Here is a 19,784-nt window from a genome sequence, read left to right as displayed (position 1 = left end):
AAAGTTCAGGTTCATATGGGAGGTTGCTATGCTTGTGTACCCTGATCCCAGTGCTCCCTGCTAATCACTGTACAGATCCTCCTTTTGAAAGCATGGTGTTTCTAATAGCACAAGGTAACTCAGTGAATACACATGAAGCTGCCTTATATGATACTGAATCAGACCCTTGGTCCATCAAAGTCAGTATAATATAGTGACTGGTAGCAGTTGCCCAGGGTCTCAGGCTGAGGTCTTTCGTATCATCTTCTACCTGATCCTTTCTACTGGAGATGGTGGGGATTGAACCTGGGACCTTCTGCGTGCCAAGCAGATGCTCTGCCACTGAGCTGCAGCTCCTCCCTTCACTGGTGAAAGCTTTGCTTCTGACACTTGACCTGCAAGGGTCAAATCACACTCCCAATCCACTATGCACTATTGCAGTTTGAGTGATAAACAAGAATGTGTGGACTTCCCAGTGGCATGGTGAAAGCATTGTTATGGAATATACTATAATACAGTTATACATTTTTCTAGATTGTTTTACTTGTATTCATTTCAACTGTTTGAATTATGTTTAACAACCGTGCCCTATATGAGCAAATCCCCAAACCTTTCTCTTCTAGAAACAAGGATGGTTGTTCCAATCATTTCTCTCCCTGTCAAAATTCTTTCTAAATCCCTAACACAGAAAATAGATCAAGGGTAGGAAAGAAGATTTTTAGAACTGTTTACAGTGATGTGGTAGCAATGGTAATGGGATCCATTCCACTAGTGAAGGTACTTTCTTCCAGCAGAAGTAACCTTTCTCCACTGCAAGAGGCTCTCACAGTTCTGCTCCAATAGCTTTGAGTCTCTTGCATCAGAGGAAGAAGGTTGCTTACTGGAGCAAAGCTGTGAGATCCAAGCTTTGTGGGGGAAAGGAAGGGCACTCTAAGAAATAACTAGGAGGATCACAGTACTTCAAGGAAGCCCCTAGCAAATGGGCTAGAAAGTGACTCTTCAAAGCCAGGAAATATGAGACAGGAGAAAGTGAAGTCTGGAGTTCAAAACTGCAAGTAAAGAATGTGGCCTTCATATCTATTACAGTGTCAAATCTTCAGAATGTTTGATAAACCTCTTTGTCTCCACTTATGCTTCAGCACTTTTCCTGGTTGTTTTTTGCATTGACTTTGATAGAATCTTTCCCCTCTGCAATCTTACTCCTTCCTTTTGCTATCTGATATCCGTCCCCTCTCCCCAATTACCTAACAGACCATTTGCCAAGGCATTTCCCATAGCTGGAAAAACTTTTCAAATTGATTGAGCCATTTCCTTCAAGATTCACTTTTGTGCAAACAATTTGCCAGCCTTAGAGATAATCCACATATGCAAAAAAAGAAGTGTGCAACCTAGCTCTACTTCTTACAAATACATTTGAGGAATACTACTTGATCAGCTGCTTTTCTTATGTGGAAAGTTCCCTGCATGAAGAAAGCTATAAAGTCAAGGCACAAGGCTAAGCCAGAATCATCTCCTTAAATACCAGCAAAGTCCATTGTCAGGATTCTTTTGAAGAGCAGAACATTAGGTCATAGGTCATTATTCTCCTGTACAATGAAACAGTGGAAAATCAGGAATACTGCAACACATGCTCTCATCCACCTCTAGATCAGCTCTACACTATTATCAAGAGCAGGGCAACATCATTTCTCTATTGATGGAAGAGAAAGTTGGGTATGCATGCAAGCAGCCATTTTGGTATGCAAAATACACCATCAATCTTTCAAACTTTGGCTTTTAAACAAATGATAATTACTGAGTATAGTAGCACCTTTAAGACCAACACAGTTTTATTGAGATTTCATGTGCTAAAATCACACTTCATCAGATAATAGTATGAAATTGAATTAGCAGTCCTACATATACAGAGAGTGGGCACTGAATTAGTATGCAAAATAGTGAAAATGTTTTTAGCAGATTAAAAGAATGACAAATCTGGGTCTAGTAATCATCTGCTTGGTTGACTGGGCAGAAAAAACAGCAAAGGCTACTGGATTCCAATACTGGATTCCAACTTTGTTATATTGCTTCAGACCAACACAGCTGCCCACCTGGATCTAATTATTGAGTACATGATGGTATACCTTGTGGTTTCAATTGCTGAGCCATATAATTATAGTTTAGAAAGAACACCCAAGTATTTCCTAGTATAGGTCAAAGTTCTATGATTCCTCTATGTAGCTGGATCATTTCATACAGGAACTCAGTCCCTTCAACTCTGCAGCACTTACAAGCATATGAAGAGTATGCCATACACACAGGGCTGGCTCATCCACTAGGCACAGTGAAGGGGGGTGCCAAATTGGGCTCCCCCCCCGGTGCCCAAGACAACTGCCTAGTTTGCTTACCCCCCACCGCCGCCAGCCCACTCCTTTCCCTTCTGCTGCGCAGGGAAGCAGGAGGATGGCGTCGCTCCTGTGAGTGCAGGGTGGTGGTGGTGGAGTGCGGAGCCATGTTGCGGCACCACAGGGGGGCAGGAGTTCCAATGCAGAGGGGGCAGCAGGCAGTCAGTCTGCCTGGGGCACCATGTGCCCCAGGGCTGGGCCTGCATATACACACCCTCCCCTCCCCTTTCCTTTAGGTGCTTAGCACGGCAATTTTCAAATTTGTTCCATAAGGCATTCATTATGTTAACTGTTCATTTACAATGAACAGGAAGCAATTTTTCCATTTTAGTTAAATGCTTTGGAAGAATGTAGTGTCAGTCAAGAGGCATTTTGTTCATGTCTTCTGCTAAAGTCCTTCCTCTTCAGCCTCTACAATTTCATTCACTTTAGACTGAGCACCACAATTTGTTCCCATTGCCACTCCATGAATAATATCTATGCTCTATTGCCCAGTGACACTGATCAGTAGGAGACTCAGAATAAGCAAAAGAAGATTCTCCCCCCAACCGTATAATGTCTAAATAATATATGGAATTCATTGTACATATGGCCTCTTTAGCTTAGAAAAAATTTATTCATCAGCTGGAATGCTTTAAGACTGATAATGAGACCGAGGAGTCAAGGGAAATATTCAATATGTTCAACTTGTCTTCTATGGTCTTCAGCCAAGGTGAAAGATCAGAAGATGATAATGATGATGATATTGGATTTATATCCTGCCCTATACTCTGAATCTCAGAGCAGTCACAATCCCCTTTACTCCCCCTCTCAACAGACACCCTGTGAGGTAGGCGGGGCTGAGAGAGCTCTTACAGCAGCTGCCCTTTGAAGGACAACTCCTACGAGAGCTATGGCTAACCCAAGGCCATTCCAGCAGCTGCAAGTGGAGAAGTGGGGAAATCAAACCCAGTTCTCCCAGATAAGAGTCCGCACTACATCAAACTGGCTCTCGGATTCAGTTAAAAGATGGAAACAATAACTAGAGGGATCAATATTGTAATGGAGTGGAAGCCAATATTTTAAAGTCAAAATCCATGCCCTTGTGGATATAAAATTTTGGCTACATTCTAAGCATTATGCAGGATATGGGACACAAGGTGGAACTTTCAGTATTTTCCGTAAGAAGCTTGAGTGAACCTGTTCAACTGCCTTATTAACTGAATCAATCCAGATAGGGATACTGTATAATAACTGAGGCTGTATTTTCTAATTAAAAACCTTTAATGCCACTGGAACATATTGGTTCCCTCTCCCAGAGAAATATAATCAAGTAAATACATTAAAATTAGCTTTAGCATTATTGTTGCCTTGCATTGTTGAGACCATGATGTTGTGATTTGAAAGTGGAGGCCTAGATACTTGAGCTGTTTACTCATTATTATATAACATTCAAGCTAATGAAGGAAAACCATGGCTCAAGATTGACTTTAAGTTTCTATCGAACTGTCAAGGTGGCATCTACATTAAATCATTCATTTATTTTACAGAAGCAAATATCTTCCAAATTCTTGTCCTGTGAAGTTTCCACTATGTATATAAATACCTTTCCCAGGGGCATATCAATCCCTAATTGTTTCTAACCTAGTAGCCCAACAGTAAACTTTAATTTTAGGAACAATCACCACCTATAAAGCTAGTTAAGACAAATACTGTAGGATTGGTCATTCTAAATAAGTTTCATTAATAAATTTTCTAATATTAAAGTCTACATGGGAATGAATTAAAGGAGAATTTAGGATAAAGTGTTATAGGAGTCACTTGTTAACATATGCCAAGTTCTGAAATCTACTCCTACCTCCCATTTGATCTAATAGGAGCCACACCTAATTGGTTAATAGAACCATTTCCCTAAGGAATAGCAGTACATAATAATTATCTAGTCAGTCATTCAAAATGATAGCTTACAAAAGGCTGCATTGAATCCATCTTGGTCTAGGCCTGAAGCTTTACTCTTTTTTCCCCAAATACCACAATCAATTTATTTTAAAATAAAACAAGCTTTATTGAAACAAAAAATATTTATCTAAATCTAATTGCATAACTTGAGGAATATTCGGTTTTCTTAAAATATCTTCAATTGGCATAGGACAGCTACTAAAATTTACCAAATTATGTACAGAGATGACCAAAATAACATTATTCATCTTGTGTTTAGATATATTACCAAATTCAAAATGAGAACATAAACATATGTTTCAAATGCTTTTACAGTATCCCTAGTAAGAGGGAAACTCATTTCAGAAGTAACATTAAAATGAAAAGGCTAATCAAGGCCAGTTCTAACTGCCTCCTGAACCTCAGCTTTTGATAGCAACCAATATTCAAACCCTTACTACCTACCTAGAGATATACCTGAACTAATCGAAAATAGTCACTGAGAAACAGATCCTGTTTTAGAATCTCCAGGGTATAATTTTTCATGCTTGAAATGTGAATTGTGAATTGTTTTTCAGACAACTTTATGTAACATTTAAGAGTGCATTTTGAATATCCAGATTCCTAAGCTGTTTTGGCATATGCAAAACAATCCTAAAAGCACTCTATAAAAGTTTGTCTGTATTTGATAAGGCCCATAAATGTGAATAACTATTGCAGTTATTGGCCACCTTGGCTTTCATCATTATTTATCTTCCCTGATAATCTAAACCTGCAGGTCACTAATAATAATGCTAGCAACACCCAGCTATATGAGGGACGGCATAAATGTTACCCAATTTCATTTGCTCCACATACTTTTCTACTAGGGTTGCCAGTTCTCCCTGAGCTGCTGTCAGTAAGATAATGGATTTGGAGAGGAGAGGATGGGTGCACTTATCAGATGCAGGGAGGAGTGCTGGAAATAGATGCAACATGTCTACATGACCTGAAAGTGACACAGGCACATTGGGGAAGACACTCTGGCTTTTTGGCAAAAACTATAGTAGAATTAGCTTCTACCACAGAGTTTTGCCCCAAAAACCAGAATGTTGCCTGACATCCCAGACATGCCCACATCACTTCCAGGTCATGTAGGCAAGTTGTGTTCATTTCTGGATTTCTTCCCTGTTTGGAGAGGGTAATTTCTCCCACTGGCCAGCAGTGGAGAGGTGGGGCCTGAAAGTGGAGGACCCCACCCACAATGGAGGGGGTCTGGCATCTCTATTCTCTACCTGTCATATGAGTGTCTGGTAAAAATTTCACTTTAGCATTACTCATTTTTAGGCAAATTTTTACTGGTACGTAATAATAATAATAATAATAAATTTTTATTTATACCCAACCCTCCCCGCCGAGGCAGGCTCAGGGTGGCTTACAAGACATGTCATAGACCATGTTATAACAATAAAAACAAAATAATACAATTAAATAACATGGTATAAACCATGTTATACAACAGAACAATAAAACAAGATAATACAATTAAATACAATTCATAAGTTAAGCATTAAATAAATAATCTAAAAACAGTATACTTAATGGTGCTACAATCTCAGTTTGTACAAGATGGCTTGATGTTACTACTAGGTTCCATCTTAGAAGGCTAGTTGGAAGAGGGCGGTTTTGCAAGCCCTATGGAACTGGTTAAGATCCCATAGGGCCCGCACCTCCTCTGGCAGTTGGTTCCACCATTGGGGTGCCTTTATAGTCAAGTTTATTGTTACAGTCAGTGACCAGCTTGTACAATCGAATCACATAAAACTTTTTGCATCAAAAACAGAATAAAACCAACAGTAGCATTCATAAAATTGGGTGCCTATGACTATTACAAAGAAATCGGATAAAAACATCCATAAAATTCATTTAAAATTTGGATGAAAGGTTAACAGTCAAATCAAGTTTAAAACAGTCATAGACCAGTCAAATTAGATACAAATAACTTAATAAAATACAATCAGGTAAAACAATAATCAGAATAAAACATACACAGTATGATATAATTTCCCTCCAGAACAGTAGTTAGGTTCCATAGCCAAGGCATTCAGTTGGATATTTCCCTTAGGAATTGCTTCCGGAGACTCATAGCTCGCGAAGCAAATTTTGCCACACATAAAGTGGTTCTTTTATTCCTATCCGCCAATAATTTGGCCTTTATAGAGAAGGCCTGCTCTCTAGTTGTTTTTAATTTGGCTTCCTTTGGCCCAGGGATTTCTAGAAGATTTTGTGAACTAGATCGCAGTGCTCTCTGGGGAACAAATGGAGAGAGGCGGTCCCTAAGGTAGGCAGATTCTCAGCCATATAGGGCTTTAAAGGTAATAACCAGCACCTTGTAACGAATTCGGTATACAATTGGCAGCCAATACAGTTCCCGCAGCCTAGGCCGCACATGTTCCCACCAAGGTAGTCCCACTAACAGTCTGGCTGCTGCATTCTGCACTAACTGCAGTTTCCGAGTTCGGTACAAGGGCAGCCCCATGTAGAGGGCATTACAGTAGTCTAACCTCGAGGTAACTGTTGCATGGATCACTGTTGCCAGGTCGCCACGCTCCAGGAAGGGGGCCAACTGCCTCGCCCGCCTAAGATGAAAAAAGGTGGATTTGGCAGTGGCTGCTATCTGGGCCTCCATTGTCAGGGAAGACTCCAGTAGCACTCCCAAGCTCCTGACCTTGCGCACTGGTACCAGTGGCGCCCTGTCAAAAGCTGGCAGGGAGATCCCTCCTTCCGGACCGGTGCGACCTAGACAAAGGACCTCTGTCTTCGCTGGATTCAATTTCAGCCCACTCGACTTAATGTGAATATCTAGTACTGGTACGTAATGTGAATATCTAGTAAATTAAGAATATCTTAATTTGATGTCACATCTACCCTCTATAGCACCTGACTTTTGTTCCTTCTTGTGAAATGCTAGTGCTTTCTCAAATGAAAAACTATCCTTTTTAGACTGTTCCAACAATATGGTATACAAGTTAGAGTGCTGGTCAAGTCCTGGAGAAAGATTCAAAAACCTACTTGCAATTAAATGTACTGGGGTGCTGTCTACTTTGGGCCTGTCCTAACCTACCTCACAGGATTATTGATCAGATTAGAATCTGTAAAATGTCTTCAATGGAAGAAAGGACTAAAAATGTACTAAAATAAATGAATACATTTTTACACAGTCTTCATAAATATCAGAATTAAGACTCACCAGCATTTTTAATCCATTCATCGTAAAGCGACACAGCCTTCAATGTAAGATTGCCCAAAGCCATTTTCACTGATATAAATTGGATTTACCAGTTCTCCTGGTGAAAAAGAATAGAATATTTAGTATCTGTGCAGAAAAAGGACATAATATTTTAGGGAGGTGCTTAAGAAGAAGAGAGGGTGGGAAGCTACCATTAGCATCCTAATTGTGCAATCCAACTATATTACACTTTCACCTCCGCATATACTCCTTAATTATTACCAGCTGCAATCCTGAAAATATTTACTGAGAAGCAGCTTCTGTTGCAATCAGTAGGGCCTGCTCCAGCTGCAGCGCCTTCTCAGTGAATGTTTTCAGGGTGTAGCTCTTCAATAAGTGGTAGCCAGCCTAATAATTAAATAGCATTTAAACCAGAAATTCCAGTGACAATATTATAGACACAAGAAACTTTTTTGTTGTTTAAGCATATAGATTCCATTTATATCCCCTGAAGCTATAAACAAGAAAGGTTTCAGCCTTAATCAGTGGTTTGTAATGTATAATCTTCCTACAATGCACAGATACTTCATATGTACTTCTTAAACAGGAAGTCAGCTTATAAAGCAGCAAAACAAAGTTCACACTAATATCTTATTCACACGTTAAATGTTCATCCCAGTTTCCTCAACACTTCTTGCCACAAGCCACAGTGCAAGAGTAAGCGATACATGAGCTCAACTGTGCACGTGTCACTATAACACAAGGGGCATGGAACCCTGAAAATTAGTTACTGTATAGATTCCTAGAAGGGTTGGTCAGCCCATTCCATTAATTTTTAGTTAATTGTACTTCCCACACCATCAGGATAATGTATGAATCTGACATTTTAGTGCCAAGAATGTGGCCTGAGTACATATGGGTTGAGCTGCCTTAAACAAACAACTCTTAATGCAAGCAAAACTCATGACACTGATCCTCACCCTAGTCCTCTCACTATGCCAGGTAGTGCATATGTGAATGCAGTGATCTTTTTCTCCCCCATTTCTGAGCAATGGCCAACTCAATGCATGCAGTGAGCACATACATAGCTCAGGTCCTGGGTATAAATCACTCTAGAATGTACATCGAACACTGCTTGCTTAAGAACACCTGTGACAACATCCCTGCATTTGGAGAGTTACCTACTGGATAGGTTTCAAACACAGACTCAGGGAAAACTCTTCAAGGCACTAAACCAGCATCCTGGCACCATAGCCAGCTTTCTTCCTCACAAAGTGTGGCAGGACCAGACTGTTGAAGAGCTGATGTAAAGAATTGTGAATGGTCCTCTTAACCAAGCCTATATTCTATTGCAAAAGTTGCCAAAGACATTCCAAGTAAGCCTTTACCCAACAGTACATCAGGATCTCTTTCAGTATGCGAACCTTCAAACAACGCTGCTTCTTTGAAACAATGAATATGCCGCACAAGTTGCTTCTCACATACTGAGAATCAGGCCAAGCGTTTGGGTTAAAGTATAGCAGGGGGACCATGGGAGAGGGGCACAGCAAGTATCTCCATAGCCTTGACTGACATGAAAACAAACATAATATAGAAGATGAACAGCTTTGCAATCTAACAAAGTCATCAATGTACAGGGAGGGATGGTGGCTCAGTGGTAGAGCATCTGCTTGGTCCCAGGTTCAATTCCTGGCATCTCCAACTAAAAAGGGTCCAGGCAAATAGATGTGAAAAACCTCAGCTTGAGACCCTGGAAAGCCACTGCCAGTCTGAGTAGACAATACTGACTTTGATGGACCAAGGGTCTGATTCGGTATAAGGCACTTCATATGTTCATATATATGATCACATGAAACCCAAATTAATTTGTAAATCAGACTACAGGATAAGATTAGGATTACAGCCTGCTCTCATAGCCAGTAACTCAATATTACTTGCTTCTACATCTTATCTTGTGATTGATTTCTTTTTATGATGCTTTTAGTCTTTCTTTTTTTAATCATTAAATTTTCTATTATGATGGTCTTTGGCTATAAGCAATAAATATTTCTACTAGTTTCTGCATATGTTAGATTTACACATAGAATAGTGCCACAAAAAACAGAGAGAAGACACTGAATAGCATGCATGACTGTTGTAGTCATGTTTTGTTGTAATACACACAACATTGTGCAAATCCACAGTTCTTAATTTTGCTTTTTTATTTTAGAGTAACATTATTGCAATGGATCTGTTAGTACTTCTTATAAACATCAGCTGAAGCATCTTTTTTGGCACATTAACACTCATTAAAGGAGCTTTTCAGGAGAGGTTGTCATTACAGCATTGGGGCCCTTTAGCAAATTGGTAAGCAATGTTGTTTTTGTTAGGTTTTTGCATCTGTTAACACATCTTCATTCTGTTAAACAGTAGCCATATAAAATGAACTTGTAATTCCTGAATCTGATAAACATCCTCATGTTGCATGCTAATTTACTGCCCATCCTCTGCCCATATGTATGAACTGGTAAATTCTATTCCATTGTATCTGAAAAAGTGTGCATGCACACAAAAGCTCATATATGGAATAAAACTGTTGATCTTAAAGGTGCCTGCCACTGGACTCAAACTTTGTTCTATTGCTTCAGATTAACATGGCTCCCTTCCAGTATGATTAACTTACTGCTACCAGGATGCTTAGAAGTGGTGGAATGTGCCCTAAAATTGCAGCTGACTTAAATGACTCCGTACAGTTTTCACAAGGATTGTGCTTAGGAGAGCACAATCCACACCGCAGCTAAGCTCTGGAGATGCAAGCACCGAATGTCCTATAGAGGTCAGATGGCAACAAATATATTCCAGAGAGGTTCTCAAGCTATTTCATTAGAGGCTCATGAGCAAACCAGCCATTAAGCGGGCAGGGAAAACCACAGATTAACTTTGTTAATATTATAGGAGGGTGAGCAACAGCAGACCAGAGATGTGATTGCTTAACTTCTGAAAAACTCTAAAGAGACTGCAATTTCATCAGATCAGACTCCACAAGTGTAACAAAATTATTACCAGATGGCCTCTTTTTAGAGAACATGTCTTTTTCTGAGGTGGTGACGGTGTCCTTCCTTCGAACTCTTATTTAAAAACTGATGAAAATATCCTCTTTTTGGGTTGTAAATTTAAGAATATTCCTAGTTCAGGGGTGGAGAACCTCCATTCCGTGGGCCATAAACAGGGATCGCTTTGGCTGCGCTGTGACTTCCCTGGGCCTGGCGAGAATCACTGGGCCAGGCCATACTGTGGCCTCCCCAGTGCCGGCTGGTCGGTGGAGATCGCTGCGCTGGGTGGGGGCTTCCCCAGGGCCAGCTGGCTGGCAGAGATCGCTGGGGCAGGCTGCACTGTGCAACGGCCTCTCCAGGGTCAGCTGGGGTCACTGGGCTGGGCTGGGCTGTGTAGCAGCCTCCCCAGGGACAGTTGGCTGGTGGGGCTCGTGGGGCCCAACTGCACTGCGTGGCGGCCTCCCAAGGGTCTGGCGGGCCAACTAGGATCACTGCAAGACCTGGAAGAGTCACTGTGGCAGTTCAAGTAAGTTTTCCCCTCATTTATTTTCCATACTTTCAAATTCTTCTCCCCTTTCTTTATTTCCTTTTCTTCCCCCCAATTCTTTATTTCCATTTCTTCCACCCATTTCTTCCCCTTTCTTTATTTCTATTTTTCCCATTTCTTCCCCACATTTCTTTATTTTTCTTCCCCACCCCCTCATTTATTTCCCTGCCTTCTCTCTCTCTCTCCCTCTCTCTCCTGAGTGGTAGGCATTGTGAAGGATGGCTGGTGGGTGCCTTGGGTCTGGTAGGAGCAGCTGCAGTTTCTACATGGAGAGGGGGAGGGGTGGCAGCTGTGGGGGGTAGGAGCCAGCTACAACCAGTTCAATTTGCACATTATTATCTGACCTAATATGCTAATATTAGGGTGTGTGGCCTAATATGCTAGTGAGTTCCTGCTGGTCCGTAAACGATGTTATAAATTTCTAAGTGGTCCTTGGCAGAAAACAGGTTCCCCACCCCTGTCCTAGTTAGTAGCAATTATCACAGCTTAAATAGAAGCATTTACACTGAGATTTGTCAATGATCACGCATTTTAAGTAGTCAGGATATATGTCCTCTTTTTTGCTTTTCAAAATATGGTAACCCTAAACAAAATTACTGTCAAATTCTGTTGAACAGCCATATTGTAGTAGCAGTCAGTCAATCAGTCATAGTTTATTGTATGTAGCTAATGACCTTTACAATATAAGAAACAAATGTTTGGTATCTAAAATTCTAAAATTACAAATCTGTCATATTTCTACACACATGATTTAATAAATAGCTTTCTTGATGGTAACACTAACTCTAATTTTCCTTGCATATATTTTCAAAAAGCATATAGAGGCATACGGTAAACATTACTGTAGCAGCAGGTCTGTTAGGATTCCCAGGTCCTACTTTGCTGCCAGCCAGGGAGATCATGGATCTGGTCTGGGAGTCTTCTGCCATGCTACAAAACCACAGAGTTTGCCCCAAACCCAGACCAACATTGCATGACAGCAACGTGATGACATCACTTCCGAGTGATGTCATGTCAGGGGCGTCGCACAATGACATCCCTGTTTGGGGGTGAGTTTTCCCCACCAGCCAGTTGGGGGCTAGCGGATTGGAGCCCCAAAGACTGGGGGATCCCTGGCCGGACCGAGGGTCAGGGAAAAACAGGTTACTCACCTGTAATTGATGATCTTCGAGTGGTCATCTGTGCAGTCACACACATGGGTTTTCCCGTCAGGACGAACCCTACCTCGGAGATTTTAAAAGCTAGCCTAGGCGTTATTTTTGGCGCGCACTCCCTTCCGTCCTGGGGAGCAGGCATCCACTGCGCATGCCTGGAACGGGAGGGAGGCGCCCCACCCAGCCAGTTTCTTTCCCCGCCGCCGATATAGTAGATGAGCGGTTGCAGAGTACCAGTGGCCAGCAGCGGGGATGGTTGGGCGGGCGTGTGTGACTGCACAGATGACCACTCGAAGATCATCAATTACAGGTGAGTAACCTGTTTATCTTCTTCGTGGTCTCTGTGCAGTCCCACACATGGGTGACTGATAAGCTGAACTGCACGGTGGTGGGTGCTGGCACTAGAGTAGGAGAGAAAAATTAATGCAATGTTAGTGCAAATCAGTCAAGCAAGTATTGGACTCCAAGGTAAGTTGGTACTTACCGGATCCAGATCGTATCTTAGTCGAAGATAGAGCGGAGTACTGCCTGTCCAAAGGAGGCATCTTGCCTAGCACGAACGTCCAGAGCGTAGTGCATAGCAAAGGTCGAGGTGGAAGACCAGGCGGCGGCAGCGCAGACGTCTTCCATGGAGACCCCTCTGGCTAAGGCAGATGATGTTGACAAAGCTCTTGTAGAGTGAGCTCGTAGTGTAGTTGGAACCGGCTGCTTTGCTAGTCTGTAACACAGCTTTATAGCAGCAACCAACCATTTCGAAAGTCTCTGAGGAGATATCTTTTGTCCTTTATTGTGCCGTCCATAGGCCACAAAGAGTCTGGAGTCCTTCCTGAATGATGCTGTTCTATCTACGTAATAGGCGAGTGCCCGTCTAACATCTAGGCAGTGTAGGGCTTCTTGGCCCTTATCCGTAGGACGTTGAAAGAAAGCGGGTAGAGTTGTGACCCTGTGGAGGTGAAACGTGGATACTACCTTAGGCAAGAAGGTAGGATCTGGTCGTAACACTACCCTATCGTGATGAAAAATGGTGTAAGGCGTGTCTGCTCTAAACGCACAAATATCGCTGGCTCTTTTAGCGGAGGTAAGTGCGACTAGCAGCGCCGTTTTCCACGAGAGGAGATGCAAAGGGATTGAAGCCATGGGTTCAAAAGGTGGTTTCATTAGCTGGCTTAATACTAGAGATAAACTCCAACTGGGGTACAGTTGTCGTGATGGTGGATGCAGGTGTAAAATTCCTTTCAAGAAGGATTTCGCAGCGGGGTGTGAGAATACAGACCGTCCTTGTATGTGAGGGTGAAAAGCTGAGATTGCTGCCAGGTGCACCTTTAAAGACGAATGAGTTAGCCCCTTTTCAGATAATGACAATGTATAGGCCAAGATTTGAGGCATAGAGGCAGACAAAGGTTTAAAGTTATGCTTGGTTGCGTAGATGGAAAATCTTTTCCATTTCATGGAATATGACTTTCTCGTTGATGGTTTTCGTGCATTTAATAGGACGTTTCTCACTCCCTCAGGGAATTCTGAGAAAGTATCCTCCAAGCTGTCAAGCGGAGTCTGTCCGGGTCGTGATGAAGAACCCTGCCGTTCTGTTGCGAGAGGAGATTCTTGGCCCGGGGGAAGTGATGGTAAGTATTGTCCGATAGGAAAAGGAGCGTTGTGAACCATGGTTGGCGAGGCCACCACGGTGTGATTAGAATACAATTTGTATTGTCCAGTTGAATTTTCTGTATTGATCGTGTTATCAGTGGAAACGGTGGGAAGAGGAAATGTAATGGACCTGTCCATCTCTGAATGAAGGCATCCCCTGCAGATTGTGGTGAGGGCGGACCTCTCATAAAAAAGAGAGCACATTGTGCATTGTCTGGTGCAGCAAACACATCTATTGATGGTGTTCCGAATTTCTGGAACACTGGTAGAAGGTATTGCCTGTGGAGTGACCACTCGTGGTCGTTGATGAGGTACCTGCTCAATGTGTCCGCTTGTGTGTTCTGGGCACCGGGGAGATGTACTGCAGTGAGATGGATCTGATGCGCGATACTCCAGTGCCAGAGGTGCATTGCTCGCTTGCAAAGACGGGTAGATGCAGTCCCTCCTTGCCTGTTTATATAGAACACAGTCGCCACGTTGTCGGACGCTATTTGAACGTGACGGCCGTGAAGAGTTGGCAGGAATGATTTCAGAGCTCTGTGGACGGCTAAGAGCTCCAGGCAGTTGATATGGAGCGACTGTTCGTATGGCGTCCATTGCCCCTGGACTGAGAGGGTGTTTAGATGGGCTCCCCAGCCCCACCTTGATGCATCTGTTGTGACTACCGCTGACGGGCTTGGTCTTAAGAATGGCATGCCTGTCAGCAAATGATTTCGAACTGTCCACCATCCCAGAGAGGGAAGGATGTTGTTTGGGACAGTTAGGAGGGTTTGTTGAGATTGGCGTTGGGGACGATATGCACGAACAAACCAGATTTGTAGGGGCCTCATACGGAGTCTTGCATGTGGTAGAACCGCCGTTGTCGCTGCCATGAGTCCTAACATGCGTTGAATGGTGAAAGCTGTCTGTTTTGGCTGTTGCATGATTTCTGTGGCTAGAGTGTGAATAGAGGCTATTCTGTCTATTGGGAGGTACGCCCTGTGGTCCGTGGTGCAGAGGCGAGCCCCTATGAATTGAATGTCCTGTGAGGGGATTAAATTCGATTTTTGCTGGTTGACTTGGAGACCCAGGTCTGCTAAGAGTGCAAGGGTTATAGCAATGTCTTTTTCCAGTTGTGGCCTTGAAGGCCCCACAAGGAGCCAATCGTCTATGTATGGGTAAGTTGCAATTCCGCGCTGTCTGAGGTATGCAGCGACCACCGCCATACACTTTGTAAAAGTCCTGGGTGCTGTGGAGAGTCCGAACGGAAGCGCTCGAAACTGATAATGTCTGTTTCCCACGGCAAATCTCAGGAACTTTCTGTGGCCTTGATGGATTGTTAGGTGAAAATAGGCATCCTGTAAGTCTACCAGCGCCATCCAAGCATTTTGAGGGATTAGGGGCAAGATGGATTGGAGGGTGACCATCCTGAATTTTCTGTGGTGGATGAACTTGTTGAGAGCCCTGAGGTCCAAAATCGGGCGCTGACCTCCATCCCTCTTGGGGACTAGAAAGTACCGGGAGTAGAAGCCTGTCCGATGGTACTGATCTGGGACAGGTTCTATGGCCGCCTTGGCCATAAGAGTGATGATCTCTTCTTGGAGGGGAGGGGATGGAGGGGTTGTAACAAAGTGGTGTCTTGCAGGGGGAGAATGAAACTCTATTGAATAACCTCTTAAAATGATATTCAGGACCCATTTGTCTGTGGTAATTAACTTCCAGTTCTCGTAGAACGGTAGGAGTCTGGAAGTGTTGTGAGGTGGCAGAGGTGGAGAGTCAAAGAGACTGCTTGGATGCAGTTGCAGTCTTTTTAGGTTGTTGTGGTCTTTGCTGCCGCTGGTTGAAAGGCTGCTTAGACGGTGGAGCCTTACGCTTCCAGTATTCCGATTGTCGAGGGGACCTGGAGCGTTTGAATGGCATTGGCTTCCATGGTCTGGCTTTGTAGCCCTGCTGTTGCTGTTGGGTCACACCAAGTCTTTTTACCCGTTTGCGGCTGTCGTCGACTGTGGTGAGTATGTCGTCTGTCGTGGCATTAAAAAGGCCTTGGCCGTCGAAAGGGAGATCTTCGATTTTGAATTTAATGTCGGGTTGTAGGGAAGAGGAGCGAAGCCAGGCGTGCCTTCTCAAGGCAATGGAGGCAGCCATCGCCTTGGAGGTGCATCCCACGGAGTGACGAATGGTATTTATCTGTTGTTTGGAGACTCTATTGAGCTCCTGTAATAATGTGCATGCCTGTTTTTGAGCAGGTTCTGGTAGAGCCGAGACAAGCGTGCCCAGTTGGGAGGAGAGATTGTGGGAGTAAGCAGCAAAATATGCCAAATAATTGTTGATTTTGGCGTTTGCTGTGGAGATGGAATACATCTTCCTTCCCAGTGTGTCCAATTTCCTGCCCTCCTTCTCCGGGGGTACAGGATGACGAGTCTGCTTCGATTTGGAGGAAGAGTGGACTATCATCGAGTTCGGAGCCGGGTGACTGAAAAGAAACTTCGACTCCGTAGCTTGGATCTTGTATAGGGATTCGATGCGCTTTGACGTGGGAGGAATAGATGCCGGCTTGTCCCAGGCTTCTTTAATGGCATCTAGATGCACCGGAAGCATTGGCAGAAAGGAACCGGCAGGTAGGTCCGAATGGACTAAATCGTGAACTACATCCGTGACCTTGGGCGCGTCCGATGTCAGCTTTACATTAAGAGCAGAAGCCATGTTTGCAACCAAGTCCAGATATGTTTTGGCTCCGTCGGATGGTGACAAATCTGCAGGCTTTGCAATATCTGAAGCTGGGGATCCAGGAGAGGACATTGATTGCATCGAGTCCGATGACGCGTCGGATTCGACATCGGAGTTGTCAGGTTCGGGTGCTTGCGGGTCCGGTCTGGTTGGACTCGCGTTCTTAGGTTTAGAGGTCGAAGTGGAAGGAGTCGGAGATGGCTGTTTCGTTGGCTGCTTACTCCGTTGGACGGGAGTTGCTTCCTTGGATTGGTTCCTGTGGTGATCTGCACGGTACCGAGCGTGGTGGTAACCGCAGCATTGATGGGAATCCATTGATGGAGACCTCGAGGTGTAGTAGCGTCTTCTCGGGGACATGGATGGAGACCGAGATCTCGGGTTGTAGCGATAGCGGTCCCTCCCCCTGCTAGGGGATCTCTCCGGGAAACGTGTATGATGGTACCGATGTCTCTCGATGCTCGGAGATCTGGCTGGGAATCGGTGAGTATCAAAGTAGCGATGAGCATCGTGTCTATATTGGATGGGATTCGACATATCGCGGAACGATCTGGGGTTGATGTGTTGTTGAGTCCACTGCAGCGGGTCTCGGATCTTCTCCAGCGAAGGGTCTGGTATGGATCCTTGCAAAGAAGGGGATCGGGACGGAACCGGGATAACTTCCTCCGTCTGCTGATGCGGTGAGTCCGTAAGCGGAGTGGCCGCTTCCTGGGTATCGGATCCGGGTGTGGACGGGTCACAACGTATGTCAGACTCGTGTTGTTCCGAAGGTTTGTTCGGAGCGGTAGGTTTTTTCGAGTCCTTCGGGTCGGTAGATTTTTTCGATTCTTTCGGGTCGGTAGGTTTTCTCGAATCCTTCGGGCCCTTCGGCTCGGAGTGCTTGTGTTTCTTGGTGTGCTTCCCAGTTTTCAATTTAATAGGCGCGACCGTTTGTTGTGACGTCTTCGCGCCGTCGCCGGTTTTCGCGGCATCGCCGGGCTTATGCTTGCTGGGAACAGTGGCCACTGAAGCTGCCGACCTTGCGCCGTCCCCTTGGGGAGACAGAAGGGGAGGCGACTTACTTGTAGTAGAGGATTGCGACATTTCAGGGTGAAGCACAGACTCCATAAGATGACTTCTCAGTCTAGCGGCCCTGTTTTTCCGCGCCTGTTTGCCGAATTGACGGCAATGCGCACAGGCGTCTACTTTATGGGCTTCTCCCAGGCAAAATAAACAAAGTGAATGTCCGTCCGATGTAGGGATTTTTGCCCTACAACGCGAACACCTTTTGAAGGTTATTCTACTATCCCTTCCTTCCATACGCCCGGGGGGGGAGGGGGGGTAGGGGAAGGGAGGTCTGAGGTAAAAGCAGGAAAGATATTTTTTTCTTTTTTTTTTTTTTTCTTTTTTTTGAAGAGTAATGAAGAGTATAAGAATATAAAGAGGAAAATGGAATAAAAGAGAGGAAACGACGAAGAAGCGAAGGCTAGGATCTGAGGTAAAAGAGGAGCGCAACGAGGTAAGACTATCCCGGGCGACGGTTGGAAAGAAACTGGCTGGGTGGGGCGCCTCCCTCCCGTTCCAGGCATGCGCAGTGGATGCCTGCTCCCCAGGACGGAAGGGAGTGCGCGCCAAAAATAACGCCTAGGCTAGCTTTTAAAATCTCCGAGGTAGGGTTCGTCCTGACGGGAAAACCCATGTGTGGGACTGCACAGAGACCACGAAGAAGATCTTTAAGATCTGCATGTACATCAAGTCTACCTTTGGCTGGTTTCTATATATAATCTGCTCTGGACAGTGAACAAAATTGCAATTTCATTTAATAAAGGATAGGCAAAAGCAACATTCCCTTCCATTCTGAGCCCTGCTCATTTGAACTTGTGTTCTCTATCAGACACGCTTAAATAATTCCCTGGGTTCCTGAAGTGTACTAAGTCAACAGTCCTGTTGTCATGGAGTGGTAAGTCTGAACCTTACCAGGTACTAAACAGAAGCTACTCTTTGTAAGAATAGACAGGTGTTCATCACTTAGAGCTGATGGCTCTTAGAGCATCAAGAATTCCCAGTTCAGAAAATCACTGGTATGAGCCAGAAGGTCTCAAAATTCCACAAAAACAACCTGGGGGTGGGAATCCATCCATTCACTACTATAGTACCTGCTACCAGCCCTTTTTAATTACCCCCAGGGCTTTTTTTGAGCAGGAACGCACAGGAAAGCAGTTCCAGCTAGCTTGATGCCAAGGGGTGTGGCCTAATATGCAAATGAGCTCCTGCTGGGCTTTTTCTGCAAAAAAGTTCGGTGTGAAACAATGGTGATGCCAGGGGTATGACCTAATTTGTAAATGAGTTCCTGCTGGGCTTTTTCTACCAAAAAAGTCCTGATTATCCCAACAATTAGAAGCCAAAGAACAAGCTTCTACCCCTCCTAAGAATAAACAAGGAAGTCAGCCCTGCAAGACAGAGTCTTGCAGAATCAGTTTCCACCCAGAATGGTAGGTAGGCTTTTAAATTTAAGAAACTAAATTGAGATTGTAGTACTTAAAGCCCAGAACACAAAATATAATCAAGTAGGTTTTTTATTAGAGAGTGCAAGAATATTTCAAAGGAACACAGCAGTAAGAAAGAAAACAACAAAACTAACATTTAAGGTTCTAACTACACAGTAAGACATTAGCTCAAAGTTACCAGTGGTTACCCTTCTTGGTTGAAGTAAGTCAGCATTTCAAGTCTCTTTGTCTAAAGAGGATTTTGTGTGAGTGAGAAAGCACCTGTCCTATTGCAAGGTTAGCCCATTGCCTCTGGATAGCTCAAGCTGGCTGCTCCAACTCTAACAATGAAGAACACAAATGCTAAACTTCTTAAAATCTAAAATGTGAATAGCTTGGGGCCCTACGGAAGTTATCTTGACATGGACATGTGACAACAGATGACTTAGATTAGAAGACAAGCAGTTTACAGTAGGATGCTTCCCTTCTATAAGTGTAAATTAAAGCAAGAAAAGGGGTGAAATGTGCTTTAGGCCACAAACCTTCCAGTGACCAAATTTTGTGGCACCTTCAAAGGCACAAAGTTGACGTGCTATCTTTTCCATGTCAACAGCCCAATAAGAACAGCCTGCTGGATACAACCAGTAGTCTAACCTGTTTCTCACAGTAGCCAGTTTGTTGTCTTGAAGGGCCAACAAAAAGGGCATACTGCTCAAGGCCTCCCCTTGTCACTGCCTTCTAGCAATGGTAT

At 43.9% G+C, this 19,784-nt stretch overlaps 1 protein-coding gene across 2 annotated transcripts in view; it reads right to left on the bottom strand.

The window, feature by feature from the left end:
- The window catches only part of ELOVL7 (ELOVL fatty acid elongase 7), a 90,929-nt gene that overhangs the window by 20,329 nt on the left and 50,816 nt on the right, over positions 1–19,784 (bottom strand). For both annotated transcript variants that reach the window (XM_060235948.1, XM_060235949.1), the window contains one exon: positions 7,510–7,606. In XM_060235948.1, coding sequence (XP_060091931.1) covers positions 7,510–7,573 — 64 coding nt within the window. In that variant the 5' untranslated portion in view covers positions 7,574–7,606. Of the gene's footprint in view, positions 1–7,509; positions 7,607–19,784 lie in introns of those variants that run through there.

The sequence above is a fragment of the Heteronotia binoei genome, chromosome 4 (assembly GCF_032191835.1).
Source record: "Heteronotia binoei isolate CCM8104 ecotype False Entrance Well chromosome 4, APGP_CSIRO_Hbin_v1, whole genome shotgun sequence".
In the NCBI taxonomy this organism is placed as follows: domain Eukaryota; kingdom Metazoa; phylum Chordata; class Lepidosauria; order Squamata; family Gekkonidae; genus Heteronotia; species Heteronotia binoei.
Note: the sequence above shows the minus strand (reverse complement) of the source record. Positions and strands in the feature narration are given on the sequence as shown.